The 18385-nt window shown below is 46.8% G+C and overlaps 1 protein-coding gene across 1 annotated transcript; it reads right to left on the reverse strand.

The window, feature by feature from the left end:
* Positions 1–3952: 3952 nt before the first annotated feature.
* cbfa2t2 (CBFA2/RUNX1 partner transcriptional co-repressor 2) lies at positions 3953–11173 on the reverse strand. The gene is made up of 10 exons (XM_068742475.1): positions 11008–11173; positions 10657–10898; positions 10450–10539; positions 8559–8740; positions 8210–8463; positions 6608–6693; positions 6111–6303; positions 4753–4821; positions 4442–4632; positions 3953–4288 (listed from the first exon to the last, which is right to left on the reverse strand). Exons 1-10 carry the CDS (start codon positions 11147–11149, stop codon positions 3953–3955), a joined length of 1785 nt encoding a protein of 594 aa, XP_068598576.1. The 5' UTR covers positions 11150–11173.
* Between the last annotated feature and the right edge of the window lie 7212 nt (positions 11174–18385).

Raw genomic sequence — 18385 nt, forward strand, 5'->3', positions numbered from 1 at the left:
CCAAGAAGGGGGGTGATGGAGTGCTGCGTCACATGACCTGGCCTCCAGAGTCACCTGATGGTGGTTTGGAATGAGATGGACCGCAGAGTGAAGGCAAAAGGGCCAACATGTGCTCTGAAAATCTGGGAACCCCTTCAAGACTGTTGGAAAACCATTTCAGGCGACGACCTCATGAAGCTCATCGAGAGAATGTCAAGAGTGTGCAAAGCAGCAATCAAAGCAAAGGGTGGCTATTCTGAAGAAATGTGTGTGTGTGTCTGGCAAGATCAGGTTGGAGGATGCAGGCATACAGGATAGTGTCAGGAACCCAGCCAGAGCTTCCTGCTCCACATAGCCCCACCCCCCTGCTCTACTCTCACTACACTGCCTGCCACGCCCGTCATCAGCTCATCCACATCACCTGTGCTGCTCTGGACACCTGCTGCTCATCTCCTCATCAGCCCCACTGCATTTATACTCAGCTCAGCCCTCTGCCAGATTGTCAGTGACTGGTTCCTACTCGCCATAATAATAATAAATGTTCTTTATAAGGTGCCTTTCTAGGCACTCAAGGTCACTGCACAGAACAAATCAAAACAATAACAAAGTTAAAAGATAAATTGAACAGCAAAGGAGGTTTTTTGCGTAATAATCCATGCAGCAGAATTTTGAACCAGCTGAAGATATTATGGAGATATTTTTGAGGAAGATCAAAAAGAAGGGAATTAAAATAATCAAGATGGGAGGTGGCCAGGATGTGAACCAGTGTTGCAGTGGTGTGGGGTGTAAGGGATGGATGAAGACGGTTAATATTATACAGGTAAAAGAATGCTGATTGGGTGATATTATTGAGGATGACACCCAAACTCTTAGCCTGTGGGGAGGGGGCGGAATCCAGACTGAACATTTTCACAAAGGTTTTTGTGCGATGGGTGAGAGTGGAGTTGTATGGCAACAGTCTTTTCGAGAATTTTAGAGATGAAAGGAAGTTTTGATATTGGGCGCCGGTTATTGAAATTGTTGGGATCAAGACCAGGTTTTTTCAGGATTGGGGTGACAGCAGCAGATTTGAGTTTAGGAAAAATTCCAGATGTGAGTAAAGAGTGTATGATTGCAGTAATGAGGGGGAGCAGAGAAAACAGACAAGATTTAACCAAGACTGACTTGGTTCACGTGAATAATCCTGATTCACGTGAACCAGCCTTGCATGTTTTTGGATTTTTATCTGTTTGCCTGCTCCTCTGGATTTGTCTACCTGATTGGTCTGATTACCTGGTTCGTGAACTCTGCCTGTTTCCAGGAACTTGACTTATTGCCTGCCCCTATCCTGATTTGTCTGCTGGTCGGGACTGACCACCTGTGCTGGAACATTAAAGTTACGTTTCTGGATTACCTTCTCCTGTCGGGCTTTTGGGTTCTCACTGTCTGAGACCTGACATGATATTCCCAACAATGGCTGAAGCAATCAATCCGGCAGCATAACGGAGTTGTAAGCTCAGTATTAGAGGCAGATGTCAGAGATTTCAATTTGCCATCATTTTGCTTCCTGAAACCTGATCCGAATCCTGTGATCACAGCACAGACAGAAAGACAGACGGCTCAGAAGCAGAGGGTTGAAAGCTATATTCAGCAGCCAGTTTGATCATCGAGGCCATTGGTGAATCAGATTTCGTTAGCATAATAGCCTAAAAATATTAGGCAATGCCAATTGGTAATCAGCAATTATGCTATGGGGTTAATACAATAAAGATCAAACTTGAGGTTTTTTTTGACTAAATTCAACTGGACTGGGAAACTTCTGTGAATGACTTAGCCATGACCCAAAAGGATCTTGAACATGAAAAACAGTGGTCCAAGTGGTCGTAGCGAACTTGTTTGATTACTTGATTTAATGCTCAAAACCTAATGTAGTCGCGCTTTAAGGTTTAAACCATTCTGTAGAACTGATGCAGAATTGAAAATGATTTTCACAAATCGAAGCTTCTATTATCACAAATCTGGAGTATACTGCCATCTGGTGGTTACAGACTTTCAATGACTTCAATGTTTACTTCAGAGGTAGAAATGCATTTTGCATTATTCATCACATAATTCTCACCCACTTCAGAAATTAAACCACTCGAAGCACCTTTCACTTCTTCATATCTGTCTTCTGCATATTTTATCAGGTGTCACTGAATTATTCACAACCTCACAAAGAAGATGCAAAAAATGTGAAAAATACGTTTTGATTGGATTGTGTTCATCGGAAACAATTGGATTCACTTCATGACGAAGCTTTATCTGGTTCTATGTGTGGATGATGTGTGGTGGGTGGTGATTACCGTTCTGCTCCGGACACCGATTATCCAAAATAAATTACATGCAACACTTTTATAAAATTAAATAGAAATAGCTTTGGTGAAATGACTTGCAGTGGTGCTTTTTCTAATGTGAGTTTGTCATTACAATATACAAAACTATACATAACTAATAAATGCTGCCGTATATTCACAACCTGAAAGGCTGGAGTCTCTGTGAATTATACAGCGTCAATAAACAGATATACTCTGGTGTTATAACAGATTGCTCATGATTGTTAATCAAGAACAGATCTTTTGGCAATCCCTCCCTGGCTGCTGATGAGACGATTGAGTTCATTGTCACAGATCGGGGATATGACACATTAACAGACACGCGTTTCATTTTAGATTTCACACAATGATTTCATCACGATGTAAAAAAAAAAATCAATCAGAGAAAAGAAGAGAGAGATTTTCAAAGTAATTTTTATTTTTTTATTTCATACTTCAGGTCATCATTTTTTTTATTTTAATATGAAGTTATGCCTCATTGCAAAATAACTCGCTTAAAGGATGAAGAAAATTGTGGCTCACAAAATAAAGGAATTTTCTCATGTATTTTTGTTTTTTTTTATACAAAGTAATCTTTTATATGAGAACGATGTCGAAGTTGCAACAGCAGATTGTAAATCAAAGTTCTTCACTAAAGTTTTGATTTTAACCCCACTGTCACAGAAGAAAGAACGAGATCTGTACATACTAATGGAATTTCAGCTCCTGAGATTCAAAACTGTGAAATGAATTAATATAAATCCTCAACTCCATTTTCCTGCAGTTTCTTAATCAAAATCATGCATTGGATTAAGAAACTGATGACGCTTCTCTGATGATCTGGAATGAAAAAAGTGTTTTCACCGGTTTGTTAGCTCGTTCGTAGCTGAGCTCATTATATAATCAGGGTTATTATAATTACCTCTCAAACTCAAACAAGCAATGACCTTCGTTAGCAACGGAAAACTTTGGTGACGCAGAAACGGCTACCCGAACACTTCACTTTGATATTGCTTTGACAAAAGTAGGCTGTACAATATTCACCAATGGCAAGCCACGCGCATTCACTCGCGCCTAACGACCAGACAAGGAGCTGGCGAACGAATATTTCTGTTTACTGCAGAGCCGACTCTTGTGCGGGCCACTTTGGGATCGTTTCTACAAGACAAAGACGGACGGAGACCCTTCATGACTGGTATTATTACATGGTTTACATTTCCCACCACCGCCATAGGTTTATACAACAGAGTGAGGATATCTGTTCAAGCAGGCAGAAGCCAGTCTTTTCTTTTCGTTACTTCTTCCTCTCCGCAGACAGAGATGAACTCAAGTCAGGTTTTTTTTTTTTTATTCCCCCGCCACTCAGATTTGGGGTTTTGGATGAAGAAGAACACGTTTCCATCTGTTCATCTAAATCAAGATGAGTCCTTCTGTTCTATGCCAGGGACAACATCCCATTTGACATATCAGGCAGTCAACCATAATCTGTCCTTTTTCTATCTGCCAAGAAGTAAGATGAAAAATCTGTTACCCTAACTTAACCCGAAATTAGTTTCCTCTCGCTGCTGCTTCGCTGATTCCCCCCATTAAAGGAGAGGAGAGTTTGCCACCAACAGTGTCCAACTCCTACTGTCCACCTCCTAGTGTCCATTGGTCTCGGGGGCTGAGACTGGGGTGGAAGGAGTAGAGGAGCGGGAAAGGACTGAAGCCTTCTCTCCACCAGGACTGGAAACTGAGGGGACACTCTCGGGGGCCTTGACGCCAGTCAGGCCTACAGGGGACACCCCGGCAGCCGCCGCCGCCGCCGCCCTGCTTGACGTGATGGCAGAAACTGGCTTCGGTTGAGCCTGAAGTCCCGAAGTGCAGATGAGATGATGCCTCTCCCAGTCTTTGTGCTGGCAGAAGGAGCCGCAGTAGCGAGCGGCGTTGCAACCGCTGCACGTCTCGCTCGCTTTGCGGCCGCAGTTCCAGCAACACTGAAGAAGATGGGGGGGGGGGGGGGGGGGGGAGGTCAGGAAAGACGTCATGTGTGCAAAAGCTGGTCTTTAACAAAAAGCGAGACGGCCGCCTGCTTCCACGTGAGATATGAAATGGGAAGCGCGTGCGTTCATATACAGCGCTGAGCTCACCTCGCTGGAATCCTCCTGCTCATTTATGACCGTGATGGCGTCCTCTTGGGCCTTCCTCTTTGCCTCGGCCAGCGTTTTGTCCATCTTCGCCCGCTCGGCAGCGATCATCTCAAAAGCCTTCTGTTCGGCCTCGGCGACAGCTTTCTGAACCTCGTCCATGGCCTGGCGCTTCACCTCGTTCACTGCCTCTTCTGTGCACGAAGAGAGTGCATGAGCGAAAGCAGACTGATGTGTGTGTGCTGTATCCAAACATCTTGAGTGTCGCACAAGCAGAACAGCGACTGAAACGCTGGGCTTGCCCGTGTTCTTACCAGCTTTCCTCCAGATCTCATCGGTGACGTGCGCCGACCCCGGCCTCTGAGCAAAGTCGCGCTGGGAGTCTGCGAGAAAGCAATGATGGGATTAGCACCAGCAAAGCTTGTAAAGGTGACGACTTGTTGGAATATTTGTTGGCTGATGGTGTGATCGAGGTGACAGGTGCAATAAATGACAGGCCAGCGGGGGGGCGAGGGGGGTATTATCGTTGCCATTGATGTGAAAGAGGCTGCATATACTGGGCCACACAAGAATTTTTAAACGTTGTTTATTCGAGTCTTGGACTGATCTTGAGCTCTGACAGCTTTTAGAGAGGAATGTTGTTTGGCTTGGAGGGAAATGCAGACAAACAAGCTGCGTCTGTGTGTTCCTTCGACTCTCGCTCTCCCTGCATCGTGTCGCTCCGAGGCGCTGCCTCTCCAACGGCACCACCTGGCTCATCTCCTCCTTGCTGAGCTCGTATGCACACATCGCCACGGCTACATTTACGTAATGTCTTCAACCAGGCCTGCATGCAGCCCCCTCCCCGCCATTTCCACCCCCACGACAGTCTTCCTCAGCCCGAGCCCAGGCAGGCTTCCCGGCTGTGGACCCAGATGGTGCTCTGGCAAGCGAGCCAGCTCTGGGTCTCTGAGCCTGCAGGACGACAGGATGGCCCTTCTGTGGCCGATATGTCCGAGGCTAGTCCTGGCACCGGCGTATGACTATAGACCAGCGGGAGGGGGCAAGGCTGGCAGTGAGAGAGCAGTGCCAATACGCAGAAGAGTGGGAGGAACGCGCTTTGTGATTCCTGCAATTCTCTCAATGACCACCAGAGGGAGGATGGAGCATGTCGGAGAACACGCACTGTCCTGGTTGGTGGATATGAAACACCTCAGCTTATTCAGATCACTGCATCTTATTTTTTGAATATCGGTTCAGACATAAACTTGTGACCTAAATTATATTAGTCTCAGTATTCCTGGTTGATGAGTTTTGTTTTGTTTTTTTGCAGCTTGCGCCTCCAAGAATTCTCATTCATGTCTGGCGCTCATCCTAATTCATATGTAACATTATGGATCAGTTCATCCAAATTAGTCACGCACACTTTGATAGTCGTGTTGGAGACCGATACCTTTTAAGCTCTAATGTGGCAAGCTGTAATGTCTGCATAGCTAAATAAATAAAAGGTGTTTTTTTGGATGCCGATAGAACATTCACGAGTAAAATTGTCTTTATTATCATGTCCAGCGGGCCTGCAGAGTAAGTTTGGATTCATCCCAGGGTCCGAGAAGAAAACTTCTCTTGTGGAAAACAACAATCAATCACATCAAACACAAGCTTTTTTCTGTTTTCTGAAAATCGTGAAACCCACCCGACTCTGCAGAGTGGGGGCTGTGTGTCTTCGAGAAGGGAGCGGCCGCTGAGCCTGCTTTGCGTGAGTCCTCCTGCTCACTCGAACGCCGCCTCCAGTAGTTGAGCTCCTCGCGATCCGACTCCTGGCATCTCCTGAGCACGCTCACTGACCTCCGTGTCTTTTCCACCATGTCGACGATGCAATTCAACACCTAGAGGACCAAGGAAGACACGCACAATATTAGAACTCTCCAGGAAAGATGACCTCTACTCGTGAATGCTTTGTCCTCTTTACTTAATCAAATAAATATCTTCAAGAGAAAAAGTCAAAAGTACAAATAACACAAACGCCTCTTTTTGTTGTTTAACCCCCAGATGGACTGCAGAACCGCGACTCCTTTCATGCCATGAGAAGTCAAAAAACTTTAGACTAGGACCCCAGTAAAACAAGCCTTGGTTTACATTCTTTCTGTATCGCGAGCCATTAGCAGCAGCGGTGTCCATCTGCAGACTTACGTGGTCCAGATGCCTCCATTCATCAGCCCACTCCCGGTCTGTCAGTCTGTGGTCCACCGGCTCCTCGCGGTATCCCCCGTTAGTGCCTGATTATAATACATAAGACAGACCACAAGCCAAGCATGATTTAACATTCCTTCAAAAGGAGGAGAAGCCACAAGCAAAAGGTAGGCGAGTGAAAAGCGTTTGCAGGACAATCTATGATGAATCTGTACTGAGCTCAGACGAGCAGGAAAAAAAAAAAAGGTTTTTGATAAATTAAATGTGATGATCAACGTCAAAATTTTGACACATATCACAGGAGCCGCGACTAAAATCCAGATTTTAAACAAGTGAAGTGAAGAAGATGGGCTGAGACGACAGAATGAGAGGAGGTGGGCTGAAAGGGAAAAAGGAGAATCCTGTGATGTGAACCAGACTCCCAGCACACGGAGCCCGCACACATCTGGAAGTCAGCTGTCAACCACAAACACACACACACACACTCCCCAAATGTCTCCTTTAGCACCTCCTCTCCTGGAGCTTACAGCATTCCAGTAGGGAGACACAAAGGCTGAGTGGAGTGGCTCCACTTCTAAACACAACCAGGCGTGCTGACACTCCTCACCGTGCACCGTTACAAGCCCAAACACACACACACACACACACACACACACACGTAATTACCAAACTGTCTTATTGCTATTTAGTTATTACACAACAGGATGACTTAAGCAATATGCAATTGTATACACAACTGTATTTTAAGTTTGCGCACACAGACTTGTGCGCATACACGCCTTGAAACCTCGTGATACACACCAGTGCTCACGCACACGCTCACACAAAGCAAAACCACACACACTTTAAACTGAGTAACAAACAGCCAACATGAGGCCACATGTCCACTCGGTCTGCTGAGGAGAATAATCATCTCCTCAGCAGACACACACACACACGCCTCTCCCTCGACCTCTTCTCCACAACTGGTTCTCATCAGTGGTCATCAGTTCAAAGCCCCGAGTGTGTGGACCGATGTGTTTATGTGTGTGTGTGTGTGTGTGTGTGTGTGACTGTGAGTTAAGTGGCGGCAGGCGGGCGGGAGGCTGTCAGACAAGAGACTCAGGCCTTGTAAACACAGCAATGCTCCCATGAACTCATCAAGGTGTGTGTGTGTGGGTGCGTGTGCATGTGAGCTACTGCTGTTTCCACTGTGTGCTGACAACTCCCAAATGGAGGGTAGATACACATCAGAGTAGATCCAACCCTCACCGCCTGGACAGCATGGCACTATTTATACACACCTAGAGTCCTGAGATGCACAGCAAGGGCTGCACACACACACACACACACACACACACACATATATATATAATATATATTTTAATTTCCTGCTATAACCAGATAATATTTCTGGTCATTGAGGGACTTCTATCAGTGTTTGCATGATTGATAACAGGATTTATGCCCACATGACAGATAAGTAATTGTGTGTTTTAATGCACAGACACTTTCCACGACTGCAGACGGAACTTCTCAACATCAATAATGCGGAAGACATAAATACAATTAAAGTGTCGGCGGTCATCAAGTCAGACAAAACAGCATCTCTGCGTCGCCTACCAGGGAGTCTGGGCCTGTCTTTGAGATCACGGATCTCCAACATGCGCTGGCTGTGCTCGCGATGTAGAATGTGCGGCGCTGCGATGTCATCCAGGGCGTAGTGCTGCAGAGGTGGAGGGGTCGGGTGAAGCTGGGTGCTGAGGGGTAGCGGGTGGGCGGGGCTGTGTCTGGGAGCAGGGCTGATGGTGCAAATTCGTTTGGCGGCGGGCTCCATGGCTACAGGTGGACGCTCATGGAATCCATTCTCTTTACTCCTGCAGATGACGAAGCAGTCGGCGCGGTTAGAGAGCTTTACGAAAATGGCGGCCGCATTTTGAAGAATTGCGCTGATACAAACTCTTCCGCGAACCTGCTGGGGCTGTGTCTCTTGGGGGCAGCCTCGGGCTCCATCAGCAGCTCAGAAGAGTCTGGAGACGAAGCCATGGTGGTGCTGAGCAGGAGGTGCTCATGCTGGGACAGGTACTGAGCTGGAGTCTGCTTTGCTGCACGAGCACAGTGGAGCAGCTCCCGCTGCAGAAGGGGCAGATTGGCCTTTAAAGAACAAGAGGGGGAAAAAAGAATCAACATTTTGTTCACAGTAAGTCAAAAGAACAGTGTTTTAAAAAAAACTTCATCATTCAGAGGATGCTGGGAGACACAAGAGACCTGCCATATATGCCCGAGGATTACTACGACCTGAATAAATGAGAATCTGCACAAGCAGAGATGTCGAAGAAGGGGAAACTGAGGGGGGGGGGGGGGGCACTGACTCCTTGAGGTCTGGCTGCAAGGCCCAGCGTGGATCTGGGTGTTGTTCTGGCTGCCTCCACCGTGGCTGTGGTTTCCTCTGCTCAAATTAAAATAGCCGTTTTCTGAGTGGCTGCTGAAGTTGCTTTCCAACCCTCTCATACGGGACGGAGTGCTGAGCACAATGTGTTTGGTCAGGCCGCATAACCCCCCCCCCCCCCAATTCTACAGGGGGTTGTGAGCTCAAACCCAGTGCCGTGGAATGGTACAGACGCCACTTCATCAGTGCTTGCCTTCGTCTTTGAGATTTTCCTGCGACTGCCTCCGTCCTATCTTTCCATCTCACTTTTGTTCCCTGCATTTCCATAATAAGGAACAGACTCTGGTGTGTTTGCAATTACAGCACTTCCTCACTCCCTCCTCTTGAGCGGCCAACTAAATAGCCATACTGTTCTAATTCCGCGGCTCTGACCTCCTCCAATCACGCAGCAGATTCTAGAACTCTTTAATCTGACCTCTTGACTGGCCAGGACTCGCAGCATCTCCGGCGCCATCCCAAACTGGCGGAGCTTCTTCCCCCCCAACATGCTGATCGTCGAGCGCCTCGTGCTTTGTGATCTACGACCCATATGGCCCCTGTGCTCTCCTTCGCCTTCCTCCCATGCTCCTCTGCCTCCCTTCATTCCCTGGGGCCCCCCCAGCTTGCTAACATGTGCGGTGTGTCTGCTGAGCAGAGGAGTATCTGAGGTTCAGCGGGGCGGACGCTGGACTGGCGGCGCCTTGGAGCCCGACTGCTCTTTTAATGGGACAGCGGCTCCACATGGCCCGTAAAAAAGAGAAGGGAACACTTTATAAGCATGTTTCTCACTTCCGAGTTCCCACTTTCCCCCCCCTTACCCCCTCACCCACCCCTCTCTTTTCCACTTTCTCATCTCTGATACTGTCCTATTTCTCCCCCCGCTCTTTTTTCTCTTAAGACAGAATGCTTTCATGGAGTTGGATTTTTCAATAAAGTTGTGAGGACCCCACCCGCTTTGTAATAAATTAGAGGAGGTACTTTCAGACAGATGGAGGCGCTCCGAAGGTGAGTAACAGGTAAGTGTGAAGGAGTAGATTTTGGCTGCTTGAAGTCACAGTGGAACAACTGATTGCTAGTTCACTGAAGAAGGCTCCTAAAAGGCGAACACTTTCAGACTCCCCTGGTCACAAAGGGGCTCATGGGGCTGTTTAAGTCTCTCTCCCACACACACACACACACACACTCATTTGCTGCTTGTCAAGTCAGCACGATCGAATCTTTAAAGTTATAACTCTATCAAGTTACTTTGAAGTGGAAAAAGAAGAGTTTCATATTGAATACCGACATCTCACCTTGGAAATGTCGAATCGACTGTAATGCAATGTTGCATACATTATTTGAGAACCGACCGAATGAGGGTCATGTCGATCGCCTCCTGTTATCACTTCTTGATTCTGTGATTCTGTGCCAGGAGTGACAGTGATGCTTTATTTACCTTGAGAAAGGGAATGACGAAGGGCCGTAGGGGGAAGTTGGTGGCCTCCTGAAGGCGTGAATGGAACTCTTCGATAGTAACTGTTGAATTCTAGGAGAAGGGAAAAGCAAAGTTCAAGAAAGCAATGGTTTATAAACATTTAAGGAGAAGATGAATCATCTTAGTAATAATAATAAGAATACTTCTTCTTAATGACTAAGAACTTACAACAAGGGCCAGAACAAGGCTTCGGACGCTGTCGCCGATCTCAGGCGATATGTCGTTGCCAAACTGTTGCAGCGTGGTGAGGAAGCGTTTCAGCTTGCTCAGCTGGCGAGCCCCACAGGTGGCTGGCAGCTGCTGGTTGGACAGCGACGAGGAAGAGGAAGAGGATGGGCCATTGCTGAAGCGCTGCGGCGGAGACGGCACTGCGTTCAGGGTTGGTGGGGAATGGTGATTCCCATTGGTCACTGGGGAAGAGGAGAGGTTAAGAGTAAAGAAGATGATCCCAGTATGAGCTGAAGAAGTAATATTGAAGGCTTTGCTGCTTTCAGAATGAAAGATTCTCTGAATGCTCACATGCTGTGGTGGAAAAGGAGGCGGGGCGAGGGCCGCCGGAGTTGACAGAAGGCAGGGGTGGCATCATGGAGCTGCTGCTGATGATGATGCTGCTGGGGGCGGATCTGGAATGAGTCTTAGCATCCACAGGAGAACCGGGCATGGCAGGGCTCGTCTTCTCTCTACTGTCTGCAGCGTGAGAGGGAAGAGGTGAATGGCAACACACAAACAAAAGCAGGTTTTGTTTCCAAACACTGGTCAATATTCTGTAGGTTAAATGGGTAAAACTGGAAAAATAAGTGGCTGAAAACCATGGAAAGTCAAAGGAACTGAATTCACAAAAGCATCGCTTTAAAGTTTCCCTTTAAGATCAAACTTCAGGTTTGTGGCAACAAAACCAGCCTTCCTGCCCCCCCCCCCCACCCCCCACCCATCTCCTTATCAAAGAGCCAGATGTCTGAAGTTTAGGCCCAACTCCCAACCATTCAGATCAATGACAGAAGAAATGCTGAAGAAGCCTATTGTGTGGGAGAAAAATGCCCCCTCATTCAGCTCCTCAGCCGGGGCGGGGTGGGGGGGGAGACACGGCAGAGAGGAGGGCGAGGACATTTCACGCTTTACTAACAAGATCGCCAAAGCTTTTGAATGTTAAATGGTATTTTTTCCAATATGCTGCTGTGCCTGAATAAGACCACCAGATCAGGGCTACGGCGGGAGTGGAATGGGTGTGGGTGGGGGGGGGGTTGAGATCAGACAGCGTCTTTGTCTCGTGGAGATCCGTGAAAACAGGCCGGTTCCCGTCTCCATTTAGAGTGGATCAGACTTTTCTAACTCTTTGAGAATAAACCATTAATAGACAAGAATGGTCGAAAGGTCAAGGGTCGGCAGAGAGCAACCTTTTAAATGGCCATTCAATGGTTTTGCCTTCAATGGTACTCTTTATACTTTTCCACAGCTATGAACTCTGCATGGACTCGTGTGTGACGGGGTCTCAGTTTATAAAGGTTTGAGACGGACATCTTTAAAAGCTGTTAGTAGGTAACCCAAGAGAACTTTAATGGAGGCGCTGCACCTACTGAATAATTAAAAAGGTGCATTTAATGATGTCAAAATGTGTCCGAGAGAAATGTCACGTGAACAAATAAAACGTTTCAGAGGCTGAGAGGAAGTATTACTTTGACAGCAACTCTCAGTCTTCAATCGAGGCTAAATCTGATCTCGTCTGATGCAACTCGTTATTCAGCGCTGCACGTTCTGCTGCGAGGCGCGCAATGCCCTCCTTATCGTCACCTCCTCTTTCAATCGCTCTCAGCATCACGGCCTGCCTGCCATCACTCCACCTGTTCACCGACACAGGGGACAGGAAGGAGGGGGATCCAGGAAGACATTTGGATTGTCTTACTGGCTATGAACATGATCTGCCAGCGCTCTGTAGGGTACACACACACACACACACACGCACACGCCAGCATCAAAGCTACACGCATCCAAGCCGTATGTTCAGGAAATTAGACTGACGTCTCAATAACAGAGTCAATGGGGCGCATGGCCTCAGTGTCCACACTGTTACCATGTAATCAACTTTGTATACACACACACACGCACACACACACACACACACAAGAGCGTAAGGGCAATCAGTGGCGGTAGGTGTGCAAATGCATTCACACGTACTTGTTTGAATGAACGGCACGTCACACATTCTCCATTGGCAGTGAACAGTAGTTTTGTGTCCAAATTGACTGGCGTCCTTACGAAGCTTCATTGTGCTCGCCTGACAGGTCACGGAAAATACGTGCTCAACACAGACCCCCAGCACGTTTTTACATGCCTTATTGAGTTGTGGGGGGGTCGCAGCTGCGCTCTGGCAACCTTGAGGAGATGCGGCGTGGCGCGTTGCCCTGCCACGTCGGAGGTAATGGCCGGAGCGGGCAACATCAGGTGTGCAAGCAAGCAGTGCCGACAGCCCACAGAGAATAGACGCTGCTTGTCAATTAGACAGAATGCATAGCTGAATGACTTCATCTGGCGTGTGAGCACCTGAGCCCACTATATATAGTCACAGAACTCACAGGGGAGGCGAATGTCACCCCATGCACACACGCACACACACACACACACACACAGTATAAAGCGGTCTGATGTTAACTCTGGTGAAAATTGGCTTAGAGGATGTTTGTGTGGTCAAACTGCCACCTGTCATCAATCCAGTAATGGAACAAAGGCAAAGTACATGAAGCTCCTCAACAGCAGGATGCATAAGCAGCACCTTGAAGTCACCTGTGATGTCAGCAGACCGGTGCACACTGAATACAGCAACGTGAGCGGAGCGCTTCATCTACATTTTCAAAAGTACTTTTTTGGAGAATGAAGTAGAAATTCTGCTCACACCACTCTGCGCCGCCGTCACTCCCCTTTCTTACCTGAGATGATTTATAATTTATAATCCTGTAAATGACTTGAGCCCAGTTTTTTTCTTTCTTTTTTCCTTCTGTCTGCGTCGCAAGGCTGGAAAAGCAATGTGCATCCATGGGCGATGGCTGTTTGTTGCTAGCCAGGTGTCCCTTGTTTGTTCAGCCTCAGGTGACACTCGTCTGCATTAAAACATTCAATCGGCTTTAATTGCCCCCGCAGGTGATGATTCGGAAAGAGGCTCAGACGCAGAAAGAGATGCGGTAGAGCGAAAGAGAAACAACGTAAACCCACTGAGCCACTGCTGTGATTCAAAATTGATTAAATGGCATTGGAAATGACAAAAATAAAGCAAATGGAACAATAATTGACCTCCCTGTATCGCGTGAGGTCAGCCGATCTTTGAGTCGTCACTAATGAATTCGGTGCAGTTTATTAACTACATGGCTTCACTTGGTGAAAACTCTGCAGCTGGAAGTCCCTGCTGTGTGTGTGAGCAAATGTTGCGATGCAGGATTGTGAGTGTGCTACATCTCCCTTGCGACTGCAGACGAGGTGTGAGGAGATGCAACGCAGGCCTGACAAATTTATCAGCGAGTAAAAAAAAAAAGACCAATGAGATTACATGCGTTCCCAGAACCACGGGGGGGCTCAGAGCTCAGAAATGGTGATTCCCATTGGACACACGTAGAAACATGCTGCACAATCAAACCACAGATTACTGTGGGAAGGTTTGAGGAATTGCCTTTTTTAATTTGGAGATAAAGATGTTTGGCTTTGCACAAACAATCCGAGCGAGAGTGCAACCGAGCTGAACGGCAGTTTTACCCTGAAATGAGAAATGTTGGTTGAGTTGTTGTTCTTCTTCCTCATGTTACCTGACAAATGCATTTCGGACGGCTGATAATGCAAACAACACAACTCCTCTGATGATGAAGGTTCAGCTCATCTGCTGCTAATATCTAACATCTAACATCTAACATATCTAACAATGATCAAAATAAACCTGAAAGTCATTATAATAAATGGTGAACTGGTGCGAGAAAAAGGGGAAAGCAAACATGTGTTACCTTTAAGCTCAAGGTAAAAAAAAAAAGGGCAAGTTAATGGCCTCTTCTGGCAGCCATGCTACTGATGGGCACTTTTCTCTCCTCCTCCTCGCTCTCTTCATCCTGTACCATATGGATCTAATCGGCCAAAAGATGGGCAGCTGGGACTTCCAACAGTCACCTGGGGGGGGGGGCTCCTCCACTAAGCCAAGGCTACCCCCTCCTCCACACTACACATGCACACATTTAAAACACACACACTTCTGCATTCCCTCCAAGGAGAAGAGGAAGGAGGAGGAGGAGGAGGGCATGGAGGGGAGGCGCAAGACAGCTGAATGCAAGCAAGTGGACTTAAATGCTGGGGAGACAAAGGCTGCACCTGGTCCCCGTCCGTCCATGCACACCACCACAATACAGCACACATCTGTTCCTCTATTCTGCACTCCCTGCTGCCCCACACACTCACACACACACACACTGAAGATCAGCTTATACAACCGATCATTGAACAGTGTATGATATTTCATTTCAGTTGCTGAGTCTGCTGCTGCTCATCGCTAAACAACTAGTTGAGGGATTTTTGTGTGTTTAAAGTGTCGGGAGTTTTGAAAATCAGGAGACACATGTCCCTTCTGCTTGCTTTAATTAATTGCATTTATTTTATTGCCCTCTTGGGGCCGTCAGGTTGCCAACTGTTGCCACAATACAGTTACCGCACTTCCTCATAAGCAGTCACTTGATACTTTTTTCCACTTATAGTCGGCAATATACTGATTTACAATAGATTTAAGTATCATATGTTTAATGTTACACCTCTACCGTTACATTATTTATAGGTCTTTATCAGGTATATTTTTACACCTTAAAAGACATTGAACAAGGGCTAATCAAGCATTAGAATAAAAAGAAAATAAATTTGTTTGCATATTAGGTGCACCCGAGCCGGAGAAGAGGGGGATGCACGTAGGGATGGAGGACGGGAGGGAGGAATAACAGGGATAGAAAATTCTATTTTCATTTGGTTTCATCTGACAGACAAGTCGAGTTGTCAAACTCGGAGCCAGGCTGTTTTTCTTGGCTCTCATTACCGCCTTCCAGTGTAGACTACGTATTTGGACAACGCCCAATGTCAACAGCACTCCTCATTCTGCCAGGGGAGGGAGACATGGGGAAGTGACAAGGCTGAAAGTGAGGGGAAAAGTGAGAGAAATATGGGGGGGGGAGGGTGAAGGCCATCTCTCGAGGGAGAAAAAAGGAGGACTGTCTGTAAGCGAAGGACAGGGCAAGTGGCACAGATGTGCTCCTGAATTGAACTTGCATTGGTGAGAGACGTCCTCACGATCTCCGTCAGTGAGATAATTACAATAACACTGGCCTAATCCTGCAGAGTGAAAAAGAAGAAGATGAAGAAGCCAGGAATGGAAATGTACTTAGTGGCAGAGCGAGAGAGAGAGAGAGAGAGAGAACAGCATTGTAGACAGACGTCGTCCATAAAAACATAGAATGAGCAGTTAAAGAGGTGAAGTGATGCTGGAAACAGGGGAAAACAGGGAAAGGGGGTTTGGCAGAGGTTGGAAAGCAAAAGCGAGCAATGATGACGCACCTATGAGGTCAGAGCTCGGAGAGAACACACTGGAAGGGCTCGAACACCAACAGCCCAACAAAGCCCTGGATTATATGGGAGCGAAAGGGAATCACTTCCAGCCATATGACAGCAAGGACTAGTTTAACAAGGACACCTGTACTACTATGAAATAGCAATAAACTAATGACGTTTAATGATACACATCCTCGGTCGGAGGATGGAGTAAGGACATTTGACAATATGCTATGTAACGTGGCTGAAACCATAAATGGTATTTAACAGATGCTACTACACTGAAACAAAAAACCCTGAGGATGTTAGCAGCTTTGACTGGCTGCCTTAACATCACGGCCCCCACCCTGCTGTTCGCGTCACCTTCACATAGATGTGCAATTTGCTGCTGTGGCATCCGCCGCCATCGAGGAGGCGGCGCATAACAGCCCCGGTTAAACCTTCTGACTGAGTCACACGCAACGTTTTCAGCTTCTCGCACAGACTCCTCTGTCAGCTGGGGGACAGTCGATAGCTGGAAGTGGATGCGTGTCATCGTGTGTGTGTGTGTGTGTGTGTTGGGTTGGCCCCATTTACCAGGTGTTGGGGTTGTCATCGGCTGAGTGGAGGAAGGATCACACACCTCCACACACACACACACCTGTGAAACGGTCTGCCTGTGGCACAACAGGCCCAATTCAAGCCTGTCAATCATGGCCTGGGACCACAAATGTTGCGGCACACTCACGCACGCATGCAACACGTATACCCCCCCCCCCCCCCCCCCTCGCAGCAGCTCGCCTTCTCCGAGAGCGGTGGATTATCTGCCTATCTGGTTACAACCCTTCTCACCTCTCTGTAACTAATTGGTTAGCCCGCCCATCAATCATTGTAAGCCTGACAATTCTTTTAAACCACACAGTGCAAAGTGAAAAACAATCGGCTTTGGCCTTTACGCCCGCCGCTTCAGATCAGACTTCTAAAGCTCCCCTGACACGCGGTGAAGACGTATATGTCATTACGCACGTCTGGCGCATGAAGACAGGCCGGCCGGCTCCTATACATTATAATCCCACACAATCAAGTTAAACTGCAGCCCTGCATGGCAATTCGCTGCTCTTCATCGGTTCCATATGACAGACACAATCTCAGAAAATTTGTGAGCTACAGAAGTCCATAAAACAAAGTATGAGCTCTTGACATGACAAAGTAGAGTAAACATTAAGACTGGCCTGTTTCGGAGGCTTTATCGGCCAGATGGCCCAGACTCAGGTCCAACCAGATGTTCCAATCACCACAGGCCACGCTGAGAACATTTGCACTGCCTTTCTTGACCCAGACCTTTAGATATTTATCTGACATTTATCCAGAGAGAATAAATAAACAGTTTCCCCGATAATAAATATACCGCTTAATGGACGTACGCAAATAGCTGAAAGATTATCCTTCCAGTTTTTGAGGCCGAGAAATACAAATTACATTATGTTTTGATATTTAGCATGACTTGTAAAAAAAAAATTCTAACTAGGCATTGAGAGTGGTGTCAGTAAAACATGTTACGACACGTGCCTGCCGTGCAGGCACGAGTCACATCACAGATTATAATCTCATCTGTAAAATTACAATTTTACTTGCTGCATTGCAGTAAAAAACAAAAGCATCCTTTTCCAGAGGTATGCAGATGACTAATCTGTTGCCTTCAGGTTTTAGGGACGCAGTGAATCAACACTGAGCAGTAGGTACTGTCTACTCTACAGAGCGCATAAACAGAGTTGTGGGTAATCTGAGCCCAGTAGAATAAAGGACCAGAGATTAACAGCCTCTGAGTGAGACAGATAAGTAAAACAAAGAGGCCAGCTGTGCTCAAAACAATGAGGAACATGATTTGGCTGCAGAGGATGAGCACGAGTTTGTGTATGCATATACACAACTGCACTTTTAGCATATGAATGGTTCATTTTCTGGAGACAAATCTTTGCATAATCCAAAATATTCGTCCATGATAATGAACAACTGCACTCTCCGAGTGAACATGTGCTTAGGTTTTTTTTTAGTCTCGGGAACATATCTGCAATTCTCAAACACTGAAAAAGAGACAAAGAAAGGAAGTAATAGAGATAAACTAATGATGTCGATGTGCTGAAGTTAAAATGTTTGCAAAATGTCCCTCCTGCTGATCTGTGCTTCTCCAATTCAGTGTTAGAAATCCTGCCATTAAGGCCACCTCACACATATGAAGACACGACCAGTGTTGGTCTGCTAGGCGACCACATGGGCAACTCTTCGTAAACATGTTAGCAATCTTTGTTTGGTTAAATGATTTGTTCTTTTGTTGTTGTCATTATTAGGATTTTTTGTTATT

Source organism: Brachionichthys hirsutus, chromosome 8 (genome assembly GCF_040956055.1).
Source record: "Brachionichthys hirsutus isolate HB-005 chromosome 8, CSIRO-AGI_Bhir_v1, whole genome shotgun sequence".
Lineage (NCBI taxonomy): Eukaryota > Metazoa > Chordata > Actinopteri > Lophiiformes > Brachionichthyidae > Brachionichthys > Brachionichthys hirsutus.

Excerpts from the sequence above, each read along its gene's own strand:
- cbfa2t2 (XM_068742475.1), bottom strand. The coding sequence starts at position 11,149 with ATGCCCGGTTCTCCTGTGGATGCTAAGACTCATTCCAGATCCGCCCCC. Across the intron at positions 10,899-11,007 it reads CTCCTTTTCCACCACAGCAT|TGACCAATGGGAATCACCAT; the intron begins GTGAGCATTCAG and ends CCTCTTCCCCAG. Across the intron at positions 8,741-10,449 it reads TCGTCATTCCCTTTCTCAAG|GCCAATCTGCCCCTTCTGCA; the intron begins GTAAATAAAGCA and ends TGTTCTTTAAAG.